The 14,333-nt window shown below is 43.7% G+C and overlaps 1 protein-coding gene and 1 pseudogene across 2 annotated transcripts; one reads left to right on the top strand and one right to left on the bottom strand.

Annotated features, from left to right (window-relative positions):
• Nucleotides 1-1,109: 1,109 nt before the first annotated feature.
• Nucleotides 1,110-3,741, top strand: IGFL3 (IGF like family member 3). Of its 2 annotated transcripts, XM_010377445.2 has the most exons (5): nt 1,110-1,171; nt 1,475-1,528; nt 1,640-1,942; nt 2,500-2,562; nt 3,686-3,741. In XM_010377445.2, exons 1-4 carry the CDS (start codon nt 1,147-1,149, stop codon nt 2,529-2,531), a joined length of 414 nt encoding a protein of 137 aa, XP_010375747.1. In that variant the 5' UTR covers nt 1,110-1,146; the 3' UTR covers nt 2,532-2,562; nt 3,686-3,741. The 2 variants fall into 2 exon arrangements, with proteins under 2 accessions (XP_010375747.1, XP_010375748.1); XM_010377446.2 differs by lacking the exon at nt 3,686-3,741 and having other exon boundaries at nt 1,640-1,911; nt 2,500-2,540.
• An 8,562-nt stretch (nt 3,742-12,303) lies between these two features.
• LOC104673420 lies at nt 12,304-14,253 on the bottom strand (annotated as a pseudogene).
• Between the last annotated feature and the right edge of the window lie 80 nt (nt 14,254-14,333).

The following is a 14,333-nucleotide window of genomic DNA, read 5'->3' as shown; positions in this document are numbered from 1 at the left end:
CAAAGGCTATGGTACAGGCTGGATAAACTCGTCCCTATGCTGTGCCAGCAAGTGGAGGATGGAAAGTCTGACCAATCCTTAGACATTTTCTGATGGAATCATCACACACCCATGAAGGCTGAGGTCCTTTCCACAGCTTTGGGATTATTTGAACTTGTCCAAGCCCTTCCCTAGCTGGCACTTGCCTGGTAGGCCTCAGTTTGCCCTGCCCTTCCCTTCCCTCTGTCTGCACACCTAAGTACTACACACATCTAAGTACTACATCACATATCATTGGCCACTAATATAATATGATTATGAAAAGCAGGTGTTTAGTACTTTCCCTGACCATGTAACTAAGATGCTGGAAGTCTCTGAATCCTTGCACCAAGCACACCAGGAGATTTGGGCCATTGCTATTCTCCACCCCCACCCCGCTTATTGGAGTTTCCAGAGCCATGGCTCATCTGCTAGAGCAGGTGACAACTCTAATGACTCCAGAGCAAAAAACAAAGTGGCTTCAGAAAGGGTCCCCTTGACATTTCCAGAGACATCGTGCTTGGGGAATATAGAAGAAGCAAGCATTAGGAAGGGAAGGATGTGAAACCAGATGGAGAAGTGGCTGAAGTACTCTCTGATTGGAGCTTAGTTGGGCACTCTCTCCTCATCAATGCCAGAGTCCGAAAACTCTTAGAAGCCTAACTTGGAGTAGGACCAACCTACGTTCATTCACCCTGAGTTCTGGAATAGTATGGAGAATGCAATTAGTCACCCTGCAATATTCAGCTCTCTGGTCCCTTACGCCACCCAGTCTCCTCCTTAAAGAAACTAAGGACCTGCACGTTATGTACATGTACCCTAGAACTTAAAGTATAATAAAAAAAAAAAATCCATTAAAAACCCAATGTTTTCTAATAATTCTACTTACAAAGAATAAAAAAATTATTGTGAAATTCAAAAAAAAAAAAAAAAAAAAGAAACTAAGGAATGTGCTTGGGAGACTTTGGTTACTTTCAAGGAGTGTGCTTGGGAGACTGCAGGTGGCATGATCAGCAACTGTCCAATCAGTAAACTTACCAGGGTAACAGACAAGCCCATTTAGCCTGTATCCATAAATTCCAGCCTTTTACCACTCTCCTTTAGTTCTCCTAGAGCCTCTTTGGAAGCATGATGCCACGATGCTGCATCTTGGGTAAGTAGGACCCCAAATCCAAATATCATCTCATCCCATCCCCAGTGCAGCTCCCAAACCTCAACCCAATTCATTCCCCTTTATCCCTAACATTATTCCAGCCTCCTGTGCCCTCCCTCCTAGTTATCTCAAAGCGTGACGAGCGTGCTGCTCAGAGCCTGCCTGAACAGGATCCCATACAGATTTAGCCCCAAGTGATAATCTCCACCTTTAAACCACCTTAACCCCTGTTCGTTTATTTGTTTGTTTCCATACTTGTCACATTCTCAGCTCCATGTTCAACGTTTTCTCTTTCTCCCTTAGTTCTTGTCTGGGCGATAACAGTCTTCCTCTCCCAGTGTTCAAAAGGAACTACAGGTAAGGACAGGACAGGGAAGAATGAGAAGGGAAGAGGTGACGTTGGGAAAAGAGACTGGGAATTGAGTATCTGTTCTTCCTTGGATGCACACCATCAATGTCTGCCCCCAGATGCTCCTGTTGACTCAGGACCATGGCTGTGCCAGCCGGCGCCCCGGTGTGGGAACAAGATCTACAACCCTTCGGAGCAGTGCTGTTACGATGACGCCATCTTGTCCTTAGAGCAGACCCGTCGCTGTGGCTCCAACTGCACCTTCTGGCCCTGCTTTGAGCTCTGCTGTCCCGAGTCCTTTGGCCCCCAGCAGAAGTTTCTTGTGAAGCTGAAGGTTCTGGGCACAAAGTCTCAGTGTCACTCATCTCCCATCTCCCGGAGCTGTTATCGGGTAAAGGCCCCTACCTTGCTCTTAACTAAAGGTATGACGGAGGGATCAGGGATACAGAGGGCTTGAAGAGGAACTCCTGTTTGTGGAGTTCTAATAAGGGCAAAAGAGTCAGCCTGGTGGGAGCAGGGGAAAGCAAAAAGAAGAAGCAGATAAGCTGTAAGTCTGCCTTTCTTCATGGTCCAGGACAAATAGCCCTCCTGCATAAATAACTCACAACCTTCTTGCACCCAGCTATCACCAGATCCTTAGCTGGTAGAAAAATGCAAGTCATGCAGTTGCCTTCCTGATGTAAAAAACTAACATGCTAAATAATCCAGTGTCGGGAAGACAAAGATGTTTTGCTTCTCTGAAGAAGCTTATAATAATGTACAGTATATGTATATGCAGGGAACAATTGGTCAAAAGTGGATTTTGGTTTCCCCGAGGGGAAAGACTGGCTTTGTAATTATAATTTTTTCCTTATTTTACTTACAACTGGTAGAGTCTAAGTATTGTACGAAGTGCCCATAACTCTGTCAGTAAATTTGAGCATATTTTTATTAGTTAATGTCAGTTTAAGTAGTCCTTTTGTTTGTTTCTGTTTTTAAGGTGAATTTTTAATTCTATCTGAAATCAGTTAAGATACCTTGACAAAAACTGCAATGAGAGGAGGTAAGATATCCTTTTTCAGGAAGAACTGATATCTCTGGCTAAATATTTCTCCTTTTATTATGGTTTCTGAATCAGTTATTTTCTTCAGCTTTAATTTCATAAAATTAAAAAACTATAAAAAACTTCCTGTAGCTGTTGGAATAATTAAAAAATCTGGTGCAGCCGTGGTATACCAATCTTTAGAATTCTTAAGTATTCTAATGTTTCAAGATGAGGTCATGCTTGGGAAAATCATGTCACAGCATTTACATTACTTTCAAATGTCATTTTTTTACCCTGGAAAAAAGTAATAATGTTCATCGTAACCCTAGCAGCCTGGATAGCGAGCTAAACAAACCCTTGGAAGATTAAATTTTAATCAAGTAGACTAGGAATACAAAAAACAAGTCCTTCCTCCCCTTCCTCCCACCTTTACAATCTTACTGGAAGGGTGTTCAGAAATTAAAATTTGTGTTTGCTAAGACTTTATTCTGTTGGGGGTTTTAAGAGGTAATACATGTAATGTAAAATGTATGTAAACCATTGCAGGTTTCTGGGGCATTTTTCCATGCATCAGTAAGATGTCTGACGGTAACTGAATGTAACTTACAGAAAGTAACTAAAAGTTACATTCAGAAAAATAGCATCAGGCCTTGGATGTTCTTTATTAAACTCTTTTCAGGCACTAACTTTACCAAAAACATCTGTCATTTTCTAAAGTTCTTTTGCTAAAATTGTTGACTATGGAAAACAACAAAAAGGAATTTTTTAGTCTGCTGCTATTATTAACATTTATTATCTGTATCTTTTGGCTCAGGAAATGACTTCACCTAGTCATTCCATAAGCCGATCTTTAACAGGGTCACCTAGCTAATTGGGTTGTGTAAACAGATGTGCTGGGAGAAAATTATAATATTTAGTATTTGTCCTAAATATCAAAAATATTTTGACAAGTTTCTTTTTAAGGTAGTTTCTAAAGCCTTACCCTGGCTAAAGACGTTTTGTACAAATTATATATAGCCTGCCTAATCTACTAACATGGCACAGAGGCTCACAATTAACAATGTGGGGAAAGTCAGGGCAGTGGAAGTGGATGTATACTTTTTATTTTGAGGGCTTCAACCAAATTGCTTTGGAATTAAAGGTGGAATTTGTTTGGATGAACGGAGGCAAGATGGCGCACTTCCGGGTTCTTCATCCCCCAACTTTTCCCGCGTGCGCGAAAATCCAGCCGGCAACCCGGGAAGGTGCAGACCAACTAGGCATGCGCCAGGTGATGTCAATCTGAAGAGAGCAAGATTTACCCGGTCGCACCTGTGGAACGCCCCCGGACACGCCCGTGCCCCGCCTATCGCCCTCCCGCCGCTCTGGAGGATGGCCACGCGCGGACTTCCCAGCTTCCCCACTGCGGTCGGGACTGTTGGAACTCCGTCCCAGAGCTGTACGGGTGACTCTGGGGGCCTCTTTTGTCGGGGGCCAACAGACCTCTCCCTACCCACCTTCTTCCCTTGAAGCTAGGTGACCAAAATAAACTTGCAGTTTTGCTCCTACCCTTGCCTAGTCGCTGGTTCTTTTGTACCCGCTCTGGTGGTCTTAGAAAAAACAAAACAGAATTCTTTTGGAATTCTGCAGCTTTCAGTACAGAGAAAAAGAAGAAAGTGAAGCTGTGCCAGTTTTAGCATTAGCTATATCACAGCATGTTTTAAAAAGATAGATGAAGTCATTTGCATAAAGGTACAGCATTGAAATACTATGTTGTGTTTGTTTTTACATTTTTCTACTTTAAAAATGCAGTAAAAGCCAAGTTAAATTTCATTAAAAAAAAAAAAAAGAAAAATGCAAATCAGCTCACTGCAACCTTGCCATTATCAGTACTGTAAGTAGCTCTCTCCAGCACAAGCACCATCCTATAAAATCCCCAGCAAGCCTTTGTCTCTTTGCAGTCAGCTCCCCACTTGCTGTTTTGCCTTTGCTTTCTTGCAACATATTTTTCTACTTTTGCTAAAAAAATCTGCCTTTCTTTACCTACAACTGTCTTGGTGAATTCTTTTTACTACCCACGTGACACCAACCCTAGATAGTCGTCACCTGCGACACCATTGTTTTATCTCTGTCTAATTCTGAAATCTTTCCTCTCTTCTCCTTGTCTTTGTCTCATAATTCCTCAATTTTTCTTTCTTCACAGCTGAGAGGAAATAATACTCATCTCAGTGAGTTGTTGAGATGCATCTTGGGAAGATGTTCAGGCTATGAGTGTTAGAGTGAGCAGTTGGGAGGAAAATCTTGGAAATTTTCTTTTCTTCTTCTTCTTTTTTTTTTTTTTTTTCAAGACAGGATCTCACTTTGTCACCCAAGCTGGAGTACAGTGGCATGATCTCGGCTCACTGCAGCCTCAACCTCCTGGGCTCAAGTGATCTTCCTACCTCAGTCTCCTGAGCAGCTGGCACTACATGCACATGGCACATGCCACCACATCTGGCTAACTTTAGTTATTTATTTTTTTTTGGAAAGACACGATTTCACCTGTTACCCAGACTGGTTTCAAACCCCTGAGCTCAAGAAATTTGCCTGCCTTGACCCAAAGTGCTGGGGCTATGGGAGTTAGGCACCACTATGGTGCCTGGAACTTTCTAAGCACTGAAAAATGTATCTTCAAACGCAAATATATTTTAAAAGGGCTATAAATTGGATGTGAATTTTAAAAATTTTATTTAAAAAATAAAAGTAGGCTGGGCGCGGTGGCTCAAGTCTGTAATCCTAGCACTTTGGGAGGCCGAGACGGGCGGATCATGCGGTCAGGAGATCAAGACCATCCTGGCTAACACGGTGAAACCCGGTCTCTACTAAAAAATACAAAAAACTAGCCGGGCGAGGTGGCAGGCGCCTGTAGTCCCAGCTACTCGGGAGGCTGAGGCAGGAGAATGGCGTGAGCCCGGGAGGCGGAGCTTGCAGTGAGCTGAGATCCGGCCACTGCCCTCCAGCCCGGGCGACAGAGCGAGACTCCGTCTCAAAAAAAAAAAAAAACTAAAATAAAATAAAAATAAAAGTAAAAATAAACCTCTTATTTTTTAATTTTTAATTTTAAATTGACAAATTATAGTTGTGTTTATGGGATGCAGCATGATTGATGAATTCAAGGTGGAATAATTAAACTCAAGGAAATTAACATATCTATTACCTTCAATATTTGGCATTTTTCTGTGGTAAGAACACTTGAAACGTACTCTCTTAATAATTTTGAAACATACATTTTCTTTACTATATGCATCGTGCTGTGCAGTAGCCAAATTATAGAAGTTTATGATATCTGTATCTTCTTGGTAAATTTCTCATTCATATCCCAAACCGAATTTCTGATTTCTTTGTGTTGGTTTTCAGATTTCTATTGTATTGCATTTTCTTTAAGATTCATATTTTTAATTCTCTATCTGGCATTTTGAGGAATTCTTTGTTATTGGGATCTACTGCTGGACAACTGTTATGATCTTTCATGTGGTGTCACATCTTCCTGCTTTTTCATGGTGACTGTGTCCTTCTGTTGATATCTACACATTGGGTGTAGCAGCCAAGTCACTTGTTCCAGTTTGTTAAAATTGCTTTTGTAGGGGAAAATTTTTTCCTGAGGATGTACGTTGTTAAGACACTTTGATTTGGGGCACTGTGATAGGAACAGGAGGCAGGAAAATTCTAGGCACAAAAGGGCAGGGTCCCTGGTAAGAGACCCACCCTCAAGGCTGGAACCACAGCCCATGGGGGGAACTTTACATCCCTGTTTTCCTGTTCAAATGCTGCCTTTTCCAAAACCACCCCTGGCCTGCCCCGCCACCCCTGCCCCTGTCCTGTACCCATAAAATCCCCAGGCTCCACCGGCAGAGAGCAGAGAAGGGGAGAAGAGGAGAAGCAGCTGGACATCGGAGACTACAGTTGAACTTCGGAAAGAAACAACTTGACTTCAGAGGGATGGCTTGATGGCATAGCTTTGGAGAGGAGCCCAGCTGGGGATGGCCAGACTTCGGGGGAAGAATACCTTCCTGTTTCATCCCCTTTCCAGCTCCCCTTTCCACTGAGAGCCACCTTCATCAGCAATAAAATTCCCCACATTTACTATCTTCAATTCGTTCATGCAACCTGATTCTTCCTGGACACTGAACAGGAGCTCACGATACACAGGGCTGTCACACCGAGCTGTTAAACACCTAAGCCATTCGTGGATGGCAGAGCCAAAAGAGCACTGACTGTGACACTCCCTCTGAGACTTCATGGGTTGTGAGCATTCCCCAGATGCTGCCGCAGGGCCAGTACAGAGTTGTGCTCCTCCCAGTGCCCAAAACACGCCTGCCCTGGCTCCTGCATCCCGTTGCCAGCATGCTCCACCCCCACCCCACCCCACCCACTGGTGAGCAATTGAGCGCTACAGGTATTTTGAGTACCCGTCACAAGTCTCATGAAGGGGTTAGGGAAATTATCCCGGTTGACCTGCAGTAGAGTGGTCTTTGTATGACTTCTCTGGCAGTATTCAGGGTCAGTGGTATCTGTGATTTCCTCAGTGGCTTAAGCTACAGCTATTAGTTAAGGTTGTAGTAAAGTTTAACTGGGGACTTGGACGTCAACTGAGCCAGTCTTTGGCCCCAGTAGTGGCAGCAGTGGGATCAGAGTGACTGTTTTAGGCCCCAGAGCCGCATACCCTGGCTCAAGTTAGTGGGTTCTAGGGGGCTGATTCTTGGGCCTCCAGATGTCTGGCTTAGAAGCTAGCAGTGGGAACGATGGTCCCGGTGTGTGGGCAGGTTCTCAGGCCCCTGGACAGCTGATGTGGCACGGGAGATAGCAGTAGCAGTGGGGAAGCAGCTCACTGGGACTCAAGCCCTCCATGTTGGTGTTATAAGAAGATGCGATCAGTTGGCAGGGTTGTCCCCAGTCCCACAGTCACTTGTAGCACTGCAGTGGTCATTGTCCTATGTGTGGTGTACCCTGGAGAGCTTGGACTACCCTGTTTGGTAAGAGAGCTTGGTCTACCCTGTTCCTCTGCCAGCAGGGTGTGGAACACATCACCTCAAACTCACCTGGAGGGTGGGGCACAGCCAAGTGTTAAACTCTTAAAATGGTGCCAGCTGTGGGCTTGTGACCAGACAAGACAGAGACCCCTTCCAGAAAAGCATCATCCCACAGCAGGGTGTTGCGTATTATCCTGAGTATGTATAGGAGAGCCTGGACTCCCTGTCCCTCCTAAACCGGGCCACAGCTGCAGCCAAGTCAACTCTAACTGAGGCCAAGGGTGGGGCACAGCCTGAACTTCAACTATGCAAACTGCACCTTGGGCCTGCAACCAGAGAGGCTGAGGTCCCTCCCAGGCAAGCAGCATGGGCAAGAAGCTATGGGGAATGCAGTCTGCTCACGTCTAAGTCTCAACTGCAGCCTTGGGCAGGGCGGCAGTGACCCTCCCAGGGGTGCCTGGGAGTGCCTGGTCTCCCTTCTGCCTTCTTGCAGCAGCACAGTGGCAGCAGCTGTCCGCAGATACCTGATGTCTGGGCTCAAAATAGTGCCCATCTGAGGCTGCCCAGGGTTCAGATGCCTGTGGGAGTGCATGTGGGTTCCCTTTCTGGAGCAACATCTTTAGGCAGCTTTGTATGTCAGGCCTGAGGCCCTAGTGAGTCCGGTGTTTCTCCCACAGCCAAGACTCTAAAAGCCCGTTTGGGAGTGTGGAGCCCAGGGGCTGTCTCTCTTATTGCTTCCCCACATCCAGGAGTCTCTCCCAGCTCAGTCAATCCCAGGCGGGCAAGCTGCCTCGAACCCTCTGCTAACTTCTGGTGCTTCCCACCTCTTCTCTGGTGAACCCCAGCATTCTCTCCCAGACCATTTGTTTGAAATGTGAGTATCTACTTGCTATTCTGGTTTTCTCTGTGGAGGACACCTACCTGCATCTATTCAGCCATTATGATTCATCTCCAAAGTCTATTCCAAATCACAGAACTTCCAAATTACAGAAGTTTAAAAGGCTGCTCCAAAGTCTATTCCAAATTACAGAAGTTTAAAAGGCTGCTTCTAGACTATCGGTGGTTTAATATTAAACACATTTATGAACACTAAACTTTCCTTTAAATTTTTTTTTATTGTTTTAATTGCCTCCTGTTTACCTTGTTTATAAGAAAAGGATTCCCACCCTAGGACTGTGGGGATGGCAAAACACAGGACGTTAATTCTGGGTGGATGAAATCATCAGTAAATTATTAGCCCCACCTATGCTCACAGCCTGAGGGAGGACACTGCATTGCTAAGTATGGCCACAAAGGTTGCATTTAGGAGCACCCAACAAGCAGGGGCTACGGAAGGCAGGCTCCGTAGTGTCAAGAGAGTGAGGTGGTCCCTGGTTCCTGCAGGAGGAAGTGCTATTCTGGGGCCTGTAGTCCCAAGCAAGATTCATTTTAAAAATGAACGGATGGTAGTCCGGGCGCGGTGACCCACGCCTGTGATCCCAGCACTTTGGGAGGCCGAGGCAGGTGGATCACGAGGTCAAGAGATCGAGGCCATCCTGGCCAACGTGGTGAAACCCCGTCTCTACTAAAAATACAAAAAAATTAGCTGGCCATGGTGGCACGTGCCTGTAGTCCCAGCTACTTGGGAGGCTGAGGCAGAAGAATCACTTGAACCTGGGAGGTAGAGGCTACAGTGAGCCGAGATCATGCCAGTGCACTTCAACCTGGCAACAGAACGAGACTCCGTCTCCAAAAAAAAAAAAAAGGAACGAATGGATTCACAGAATGAATGTGACTGGGCTGCTTGAGTGAGTTCAGGGTCTGGCAGGGAACTGAAACCAGCTATTCAGGAATAAACAAGATAAACAAGAACTGTAACCGGTCTCCTTGATAGGGAGGGTTGTTTGGCTAAGAGACCTTATCACAGGAGCAGAGTGAAGGGGATACTTTGTAGTTCAGACTTGTAAGGCCCTCCCAATGTCCCCAGCTATCAAGGATGAACATATAATGTTGGGCCTCAATTTTAGGTCTTATGCAATACTTATGCACGAAGATGTTTACACATGCCTGTGCTTCTTAGATAATACAGTGTTTGTTTGAAAGGCAGAATTAGGAAACCACAAAAAATCAAAGGTAACACAATTCTCCCACACAAACTGAATGTTTTAAATCTTGACTAGAAATGAAAAAAAAAATTTTTTTTTTTGAGACAGAGTTTCATTCTTGTTGCCCAGGCTGGAGTGCAGTGGCGCGATCTCGGCTCACTGCAACCTCCACCTCACAGGTTCAAGTGATTCTCCTGCCTCAGCCTCCCAAGTAGCTGGGATTACAGACACCCACCACCACACCCCACTCATTTTTGTACTTTTAGTAGAGACAGGGTTTCACCATGTTAGTCAGTCTGGTCTTGAACTCGTGACTTCAGGTGATCCACCTGCCTCAGCCTCCCAAAGTGCTGCGATTACAAGCATAAGCCACTGCGCCTGGCCCAAAATGCGAACATTTTTAAGACAAATCTTGCTTGGGATTACAAGCTCCAGGAAGGAGATAGCAAAAGTTAGAAGTTTGATGTGGGTGGTGAATCTGCTAACAGGAGAATGATAGGCATAAGGAGACAGATGAAGTTCTAGGAGCTAAACTGGACCTCAGAACCAACACCAGCAGCAGGAATTGTCAGATTGTCCATCAGTGGTAGAATTTTTACACTGCCTATGTCCCTGTGAAGATCTAATTTTCTTGACTGCAGAAATCTGCCCGTGTGAGAACAATAGCGTGGTGTAACTTCCTGGGCTATGCCACTCAAGGAAGATAGGAGACCTCCTAGTGTCAATGTGATACCTGGAAAGCCAAGTGCTGTGGCTCATGCCTGTAGTCCCAACTACTCAGGAGGCTGAGGTGGGAGAATCACTTGAGCCCAAAAGTTCCAGGCCAGCCTGGGCAATATAATGAGATTCCATCTCTATTAAAACAAAAAACAACCTGGAAACTATACAGGGTGTGTGTGTGTGTGTGTCAGTGTGTATGCGTGTATGTGTGTGTCACATAGCTGAATAGGACACATTCGTAAACCTAAAGTTGGTAACAGAAAGGATTGGGGTTGGGCACAATGGCTCATGCCCGTAATCCCAGCACTTTGGGAGTCCAGGGATGGAGAATCACTTGAGCCCTGAGTTTGAGACCAGCCTGAGCAACAGAGTGAGAATCTTGTCTCTACGATTTTTTTTTGTATATACTAGCCAGGCATGATGGCACATGCATGTAATCCCAGCTACTTGACAGGCTGAGGTGGGAGGATCCCTTGGGCCCAGGAGTTTGAGGCTGCAGTGAGCTATGGTTATACCACTGCACTTTTGCCTGGGTGACAGCACAAACTCTGTCTCTAAAAAAATCAAGCAAACAAACAACAACAACAACAACAAAACAACAAAAAAGAAGGGATTGAAAACTACCAATTCAATCAGATTTTAAAAAATGACTTTTAAGAGAATTCTTCTTGGCCTGCTGCAATGACTCACACCTGTAATCCTAGCACTTTGAGAGACAAAAGTAAAATGATCACTTGAGGCCAAGAGTTCAAGACCAGCCTGGGCAACATAGCGACACCTCATATCTACAAAATATAAAAATTTAAAAAGAGAGAAAACTTCCTAACTGCAGCCTCAATTAACCTTTATTCTCCAGGTATATTGAAAAAACTTACTGAATAAGCTTAGCTCAATTAAAGCTTAAACTTACTTTTAAAATAAATAATAAAGTACCTTACATAACGAGAAAAAAATCGTCAAAATAAAGCTCAAGATTTTAAGGCTTCATTTTAAAATCGAATCCTTGCCTACTTTTACTCCAACCAATTAAGTTTATGCCAAACCAGTATATAAAATTTTTACTAGTTATTATAATTGCCTAATTTAATATAAGATAAACAAGTTAATTAATTTAATTTGTGTAAGTTGTCTAATATAAATAATTTAATATAAGTTAAATTCAAGTGTGAAAAGATTTACTGGCTCTATTAAAACTAAAAATATAAGCAAGGTAATTGGCATGTTAATTAGCTTGATTTAATCTTTCCCCACAGGTACCACTGTGGGTTGGTATGCCTTTCCCAGAACTCCGTTACATGAATTAGAGCATCACATTGTATCAGATAAATGTGCACAATTATAATTTGTCCATTAAAAAAATACTAACTGGCCCGTTTCGGTGGCCTGCACATGTAATCCCCACAACCTGGGAGGCTGAGGTAGGAGGATTCCCTGAGGCCAGAAGTTTGAGATCAGCCTGTGCCACACAGTGAAACCTCATCTGTAAAAATTTAAAAATTGTTCTAATTAGAATAATACTAATTGAAACTTGCTTTAACTGAAGCAAATGCTTTGGAAAGATTCAATATAGCTGAATCAGCAAAGTGACATTGTTCTTATTTGCTAGAGGCAAAGCGATGTATTTTTTTTTCTCAATATTCAATTTTAAAGAATTTATTTTCCTATTTGTGGAGTAACATTATTGTAACATCTACAGTTATTGCAATACCCGCATTGCTTAAAAGAATTCCTAAGAATTTTGTTAAAGCATAGTGTTTTTAAAAGCCTGAACCAAAATAATGTACATTTTATCTCTAAACACTGTGTCATTAAAGTCCATATAACGTCCTCTGTAAAATCAATGTGATGTTACAATAATATATATGATCTGATTCTTATCCTAAAGGCTTCTCTGACCATGTATGATATCCAAGATAGATCCAATGCCTTTAATATCAGACTGTAGAGACAGTTATGATCCTAAACAAAAGAAGGAAAAGCTGTATATACAGGACAGCAATATGACAGTTTAGCTGTTTGTAGCATCTGCTTGGCGGGGCCAGCCTTCTTCAACTCCAGAGTCATACTCCTCTTCAGAGGATTCTTTTGTTGAAGGCTGGATGTATCCTGGTTCCTTTTTTCCTTCTACTACTTCTTTGTCAACCTCCACACATACGATATCAGAATTAGGGACTTCAAACATTGGTTCTAGTAACAGTTTTTCCATTATGGACCGAAGGCCTCGTGCACCTGTTTTTCGTTCTAGTGCCAATCTGGCTATAGCTTTCAAAGCATCCTCAGTAACATTCAGTTCACATTTACCCATGCTAAATAAGGCCTGGTACTGAGGAATAACAGCATTTCATGGCTCAGTTAGTATTTGTACAAGTGTTTTCTCATCTAGGCTATGCAATGGAACCACCACAGGCAACCATCCCACAAACTCAGGAATCATGCCAAACTCAATCAGACCTCTGGCTTCCACACGATGCAATAACCGATCTTTTTCTTCAATGTCTTGGTGAGTATTTGATACCCCACTTTATTAGCAAGGTCTGCAGCAGCTGCAGCCCTTTGGCCTTTTCCCAGATTAGATGGTGTTCCAAATCCAAGATACTTTTCATTTTTCCTCCTGCTGATGGTTCTGTCTAAACCACTGAAAGCACCAGATGCAACAAACAGGATGTTTGTTGCATCACCTTGTACTGTTTCTCCACAGAGCTTTCGGGAATTCTTTTCTGGAACATTGACTATGGTGCCTTCTAGTAGTTTTAATAAGCCTTGCTGAATGCCTTCTCCACCTACATCTCGTAACTGATGAATGCCTCGCACACTGCCAATCTTATCGACTTCATCCAGAAAGACAATTCCTTGTTGTGCTTTTTCCACATTGTAATTGGCATCTTGGAGTAGTTTGGCAATCACAGATTCAAAATCCTCGCCTATGTATCCAGCCTGAGTCACGCATCCAGCCTGAGTCAAAGTTGTACAGTCACAGATAGCAAAAGGGACATCAAGGCATTTAGCTAGGGTTTGTGCCAGCAGAGTTTTACCTGACCCAGTTGGTCCAAGCAGCAAAATATTACTTTTTTCAAATTTTCTGTCATCATGAGAAGAATCCAATACTTCACCTCCTCATTTTTCCTGAGGTATTTGTTGATTTACCTGTTGCTGCACTGATGCTCCTAAAGCATTACCATGTGGGCTAATTCCAGCAATCTGAAGCAATTTTGTAAATCTGTACTCATCCTCCCGTCTTCTTATTTCTAACTCTCTTGGTGATAATGATGTCTGCTTCTCAACCTCTGCTTGCTGTCTCAGATTAGCTGGGATATTATTATATGTTCTCTTATAATGATTGTACACAGCAACTGAAAGCACCTTCTTAGCAAATGACTGGCCAACATACTTGTCGAGGTAGTTATAAATCTTCTTGGGGGAGGTGGTGGTTTCTGTTGGAATGCCAGTTTTACAGCTTTTGCTGCTGATTCAGGTTCTTTAATTATGCTTTTCTTTAAGTCTGCTTCAGATAGCACAACAAAAAAAATGACATTTTTCACACTTGACAAAACGGGTGGATGACACAAAGGTCTCTATATGTGTGCACAAGTCGCCACATTTAGGACAGCACAGCTGGTTTCCACCTTTCCCAGAATTCCCAGGGCCTGATTTCTTACTACTTCCCTCACTTGCTGATTTCTTATTTCCATTTCCAGAACCATCTTTACTTATCCCATCTTTTGAGGCAAAGTATGCTGGTGTTTCTGTAAAGGATCTAAGAGGAGCTCTTCGCAGAATCTGAGTTTCAAATGTCCCAAGCCTTCCTAAAACCGGTATATCAATGCGACCACCAGAAATACCTCTCTGCGCGGAGGCGAGTGAGGAGGTGATGAGCGGGCGGCAGCCGCGCCGCAAGTACAAGCACCGCAGCTGGGCATTTCCGCGGGGCCTAGGCCAGGGCTTCGCCCCCGGAGGACCTCCGGGTCTCAGCGGTGTGAATCCTGCTCGCAAGGCTCGC

This window comes from Rhinopithecus roxellana, chromosome 12 (assembly GCF_007565055.1).
Source record: "Rhinopithecus roxellana isolate Shanxi Qingling chromosome 12, ASM756505v1, whole genome shotgun sequence".
NCBI classification, from domain to species: domain Eukaryota; kingdom Metazoa; phylum Chordata; class Mammalia; order Primates; family Cercopithecidae; genus Rhinopithecus; species Rhinopithecus roxellana.
The sequence above is the reverse complement of the archived record's forward strand: the minus strand, read 5'-3'. Positions and strand labels throughout refer to the sequence as shown.

What these genes read in the sequence shown, in the direction of transcription:
- IGFL3 (XM_010377445.2), top strand. Translation starts at nt 1,147, where the DNA reads ATGATGCCACGATGCTGCATCTTGG. An exon ending in GTGTTCAAAAGGAACTACAG is followed by an intron (nt 1,529 to 1,639) that starts GTAAGGACAGGA and finishes GTCTGCCCCCAG; the next exon opens with ATGCTCCTGTTGACTCAGGA. An exon ending in TACCTTGCTCTTAACTAAAG is followed by an intron (nt 1,943 to 2,499) that starts GTATGACGGAGG and finishes TCTGTTTTTAAG; the next exon opens with GTGAATTTTTAATTCTATCT.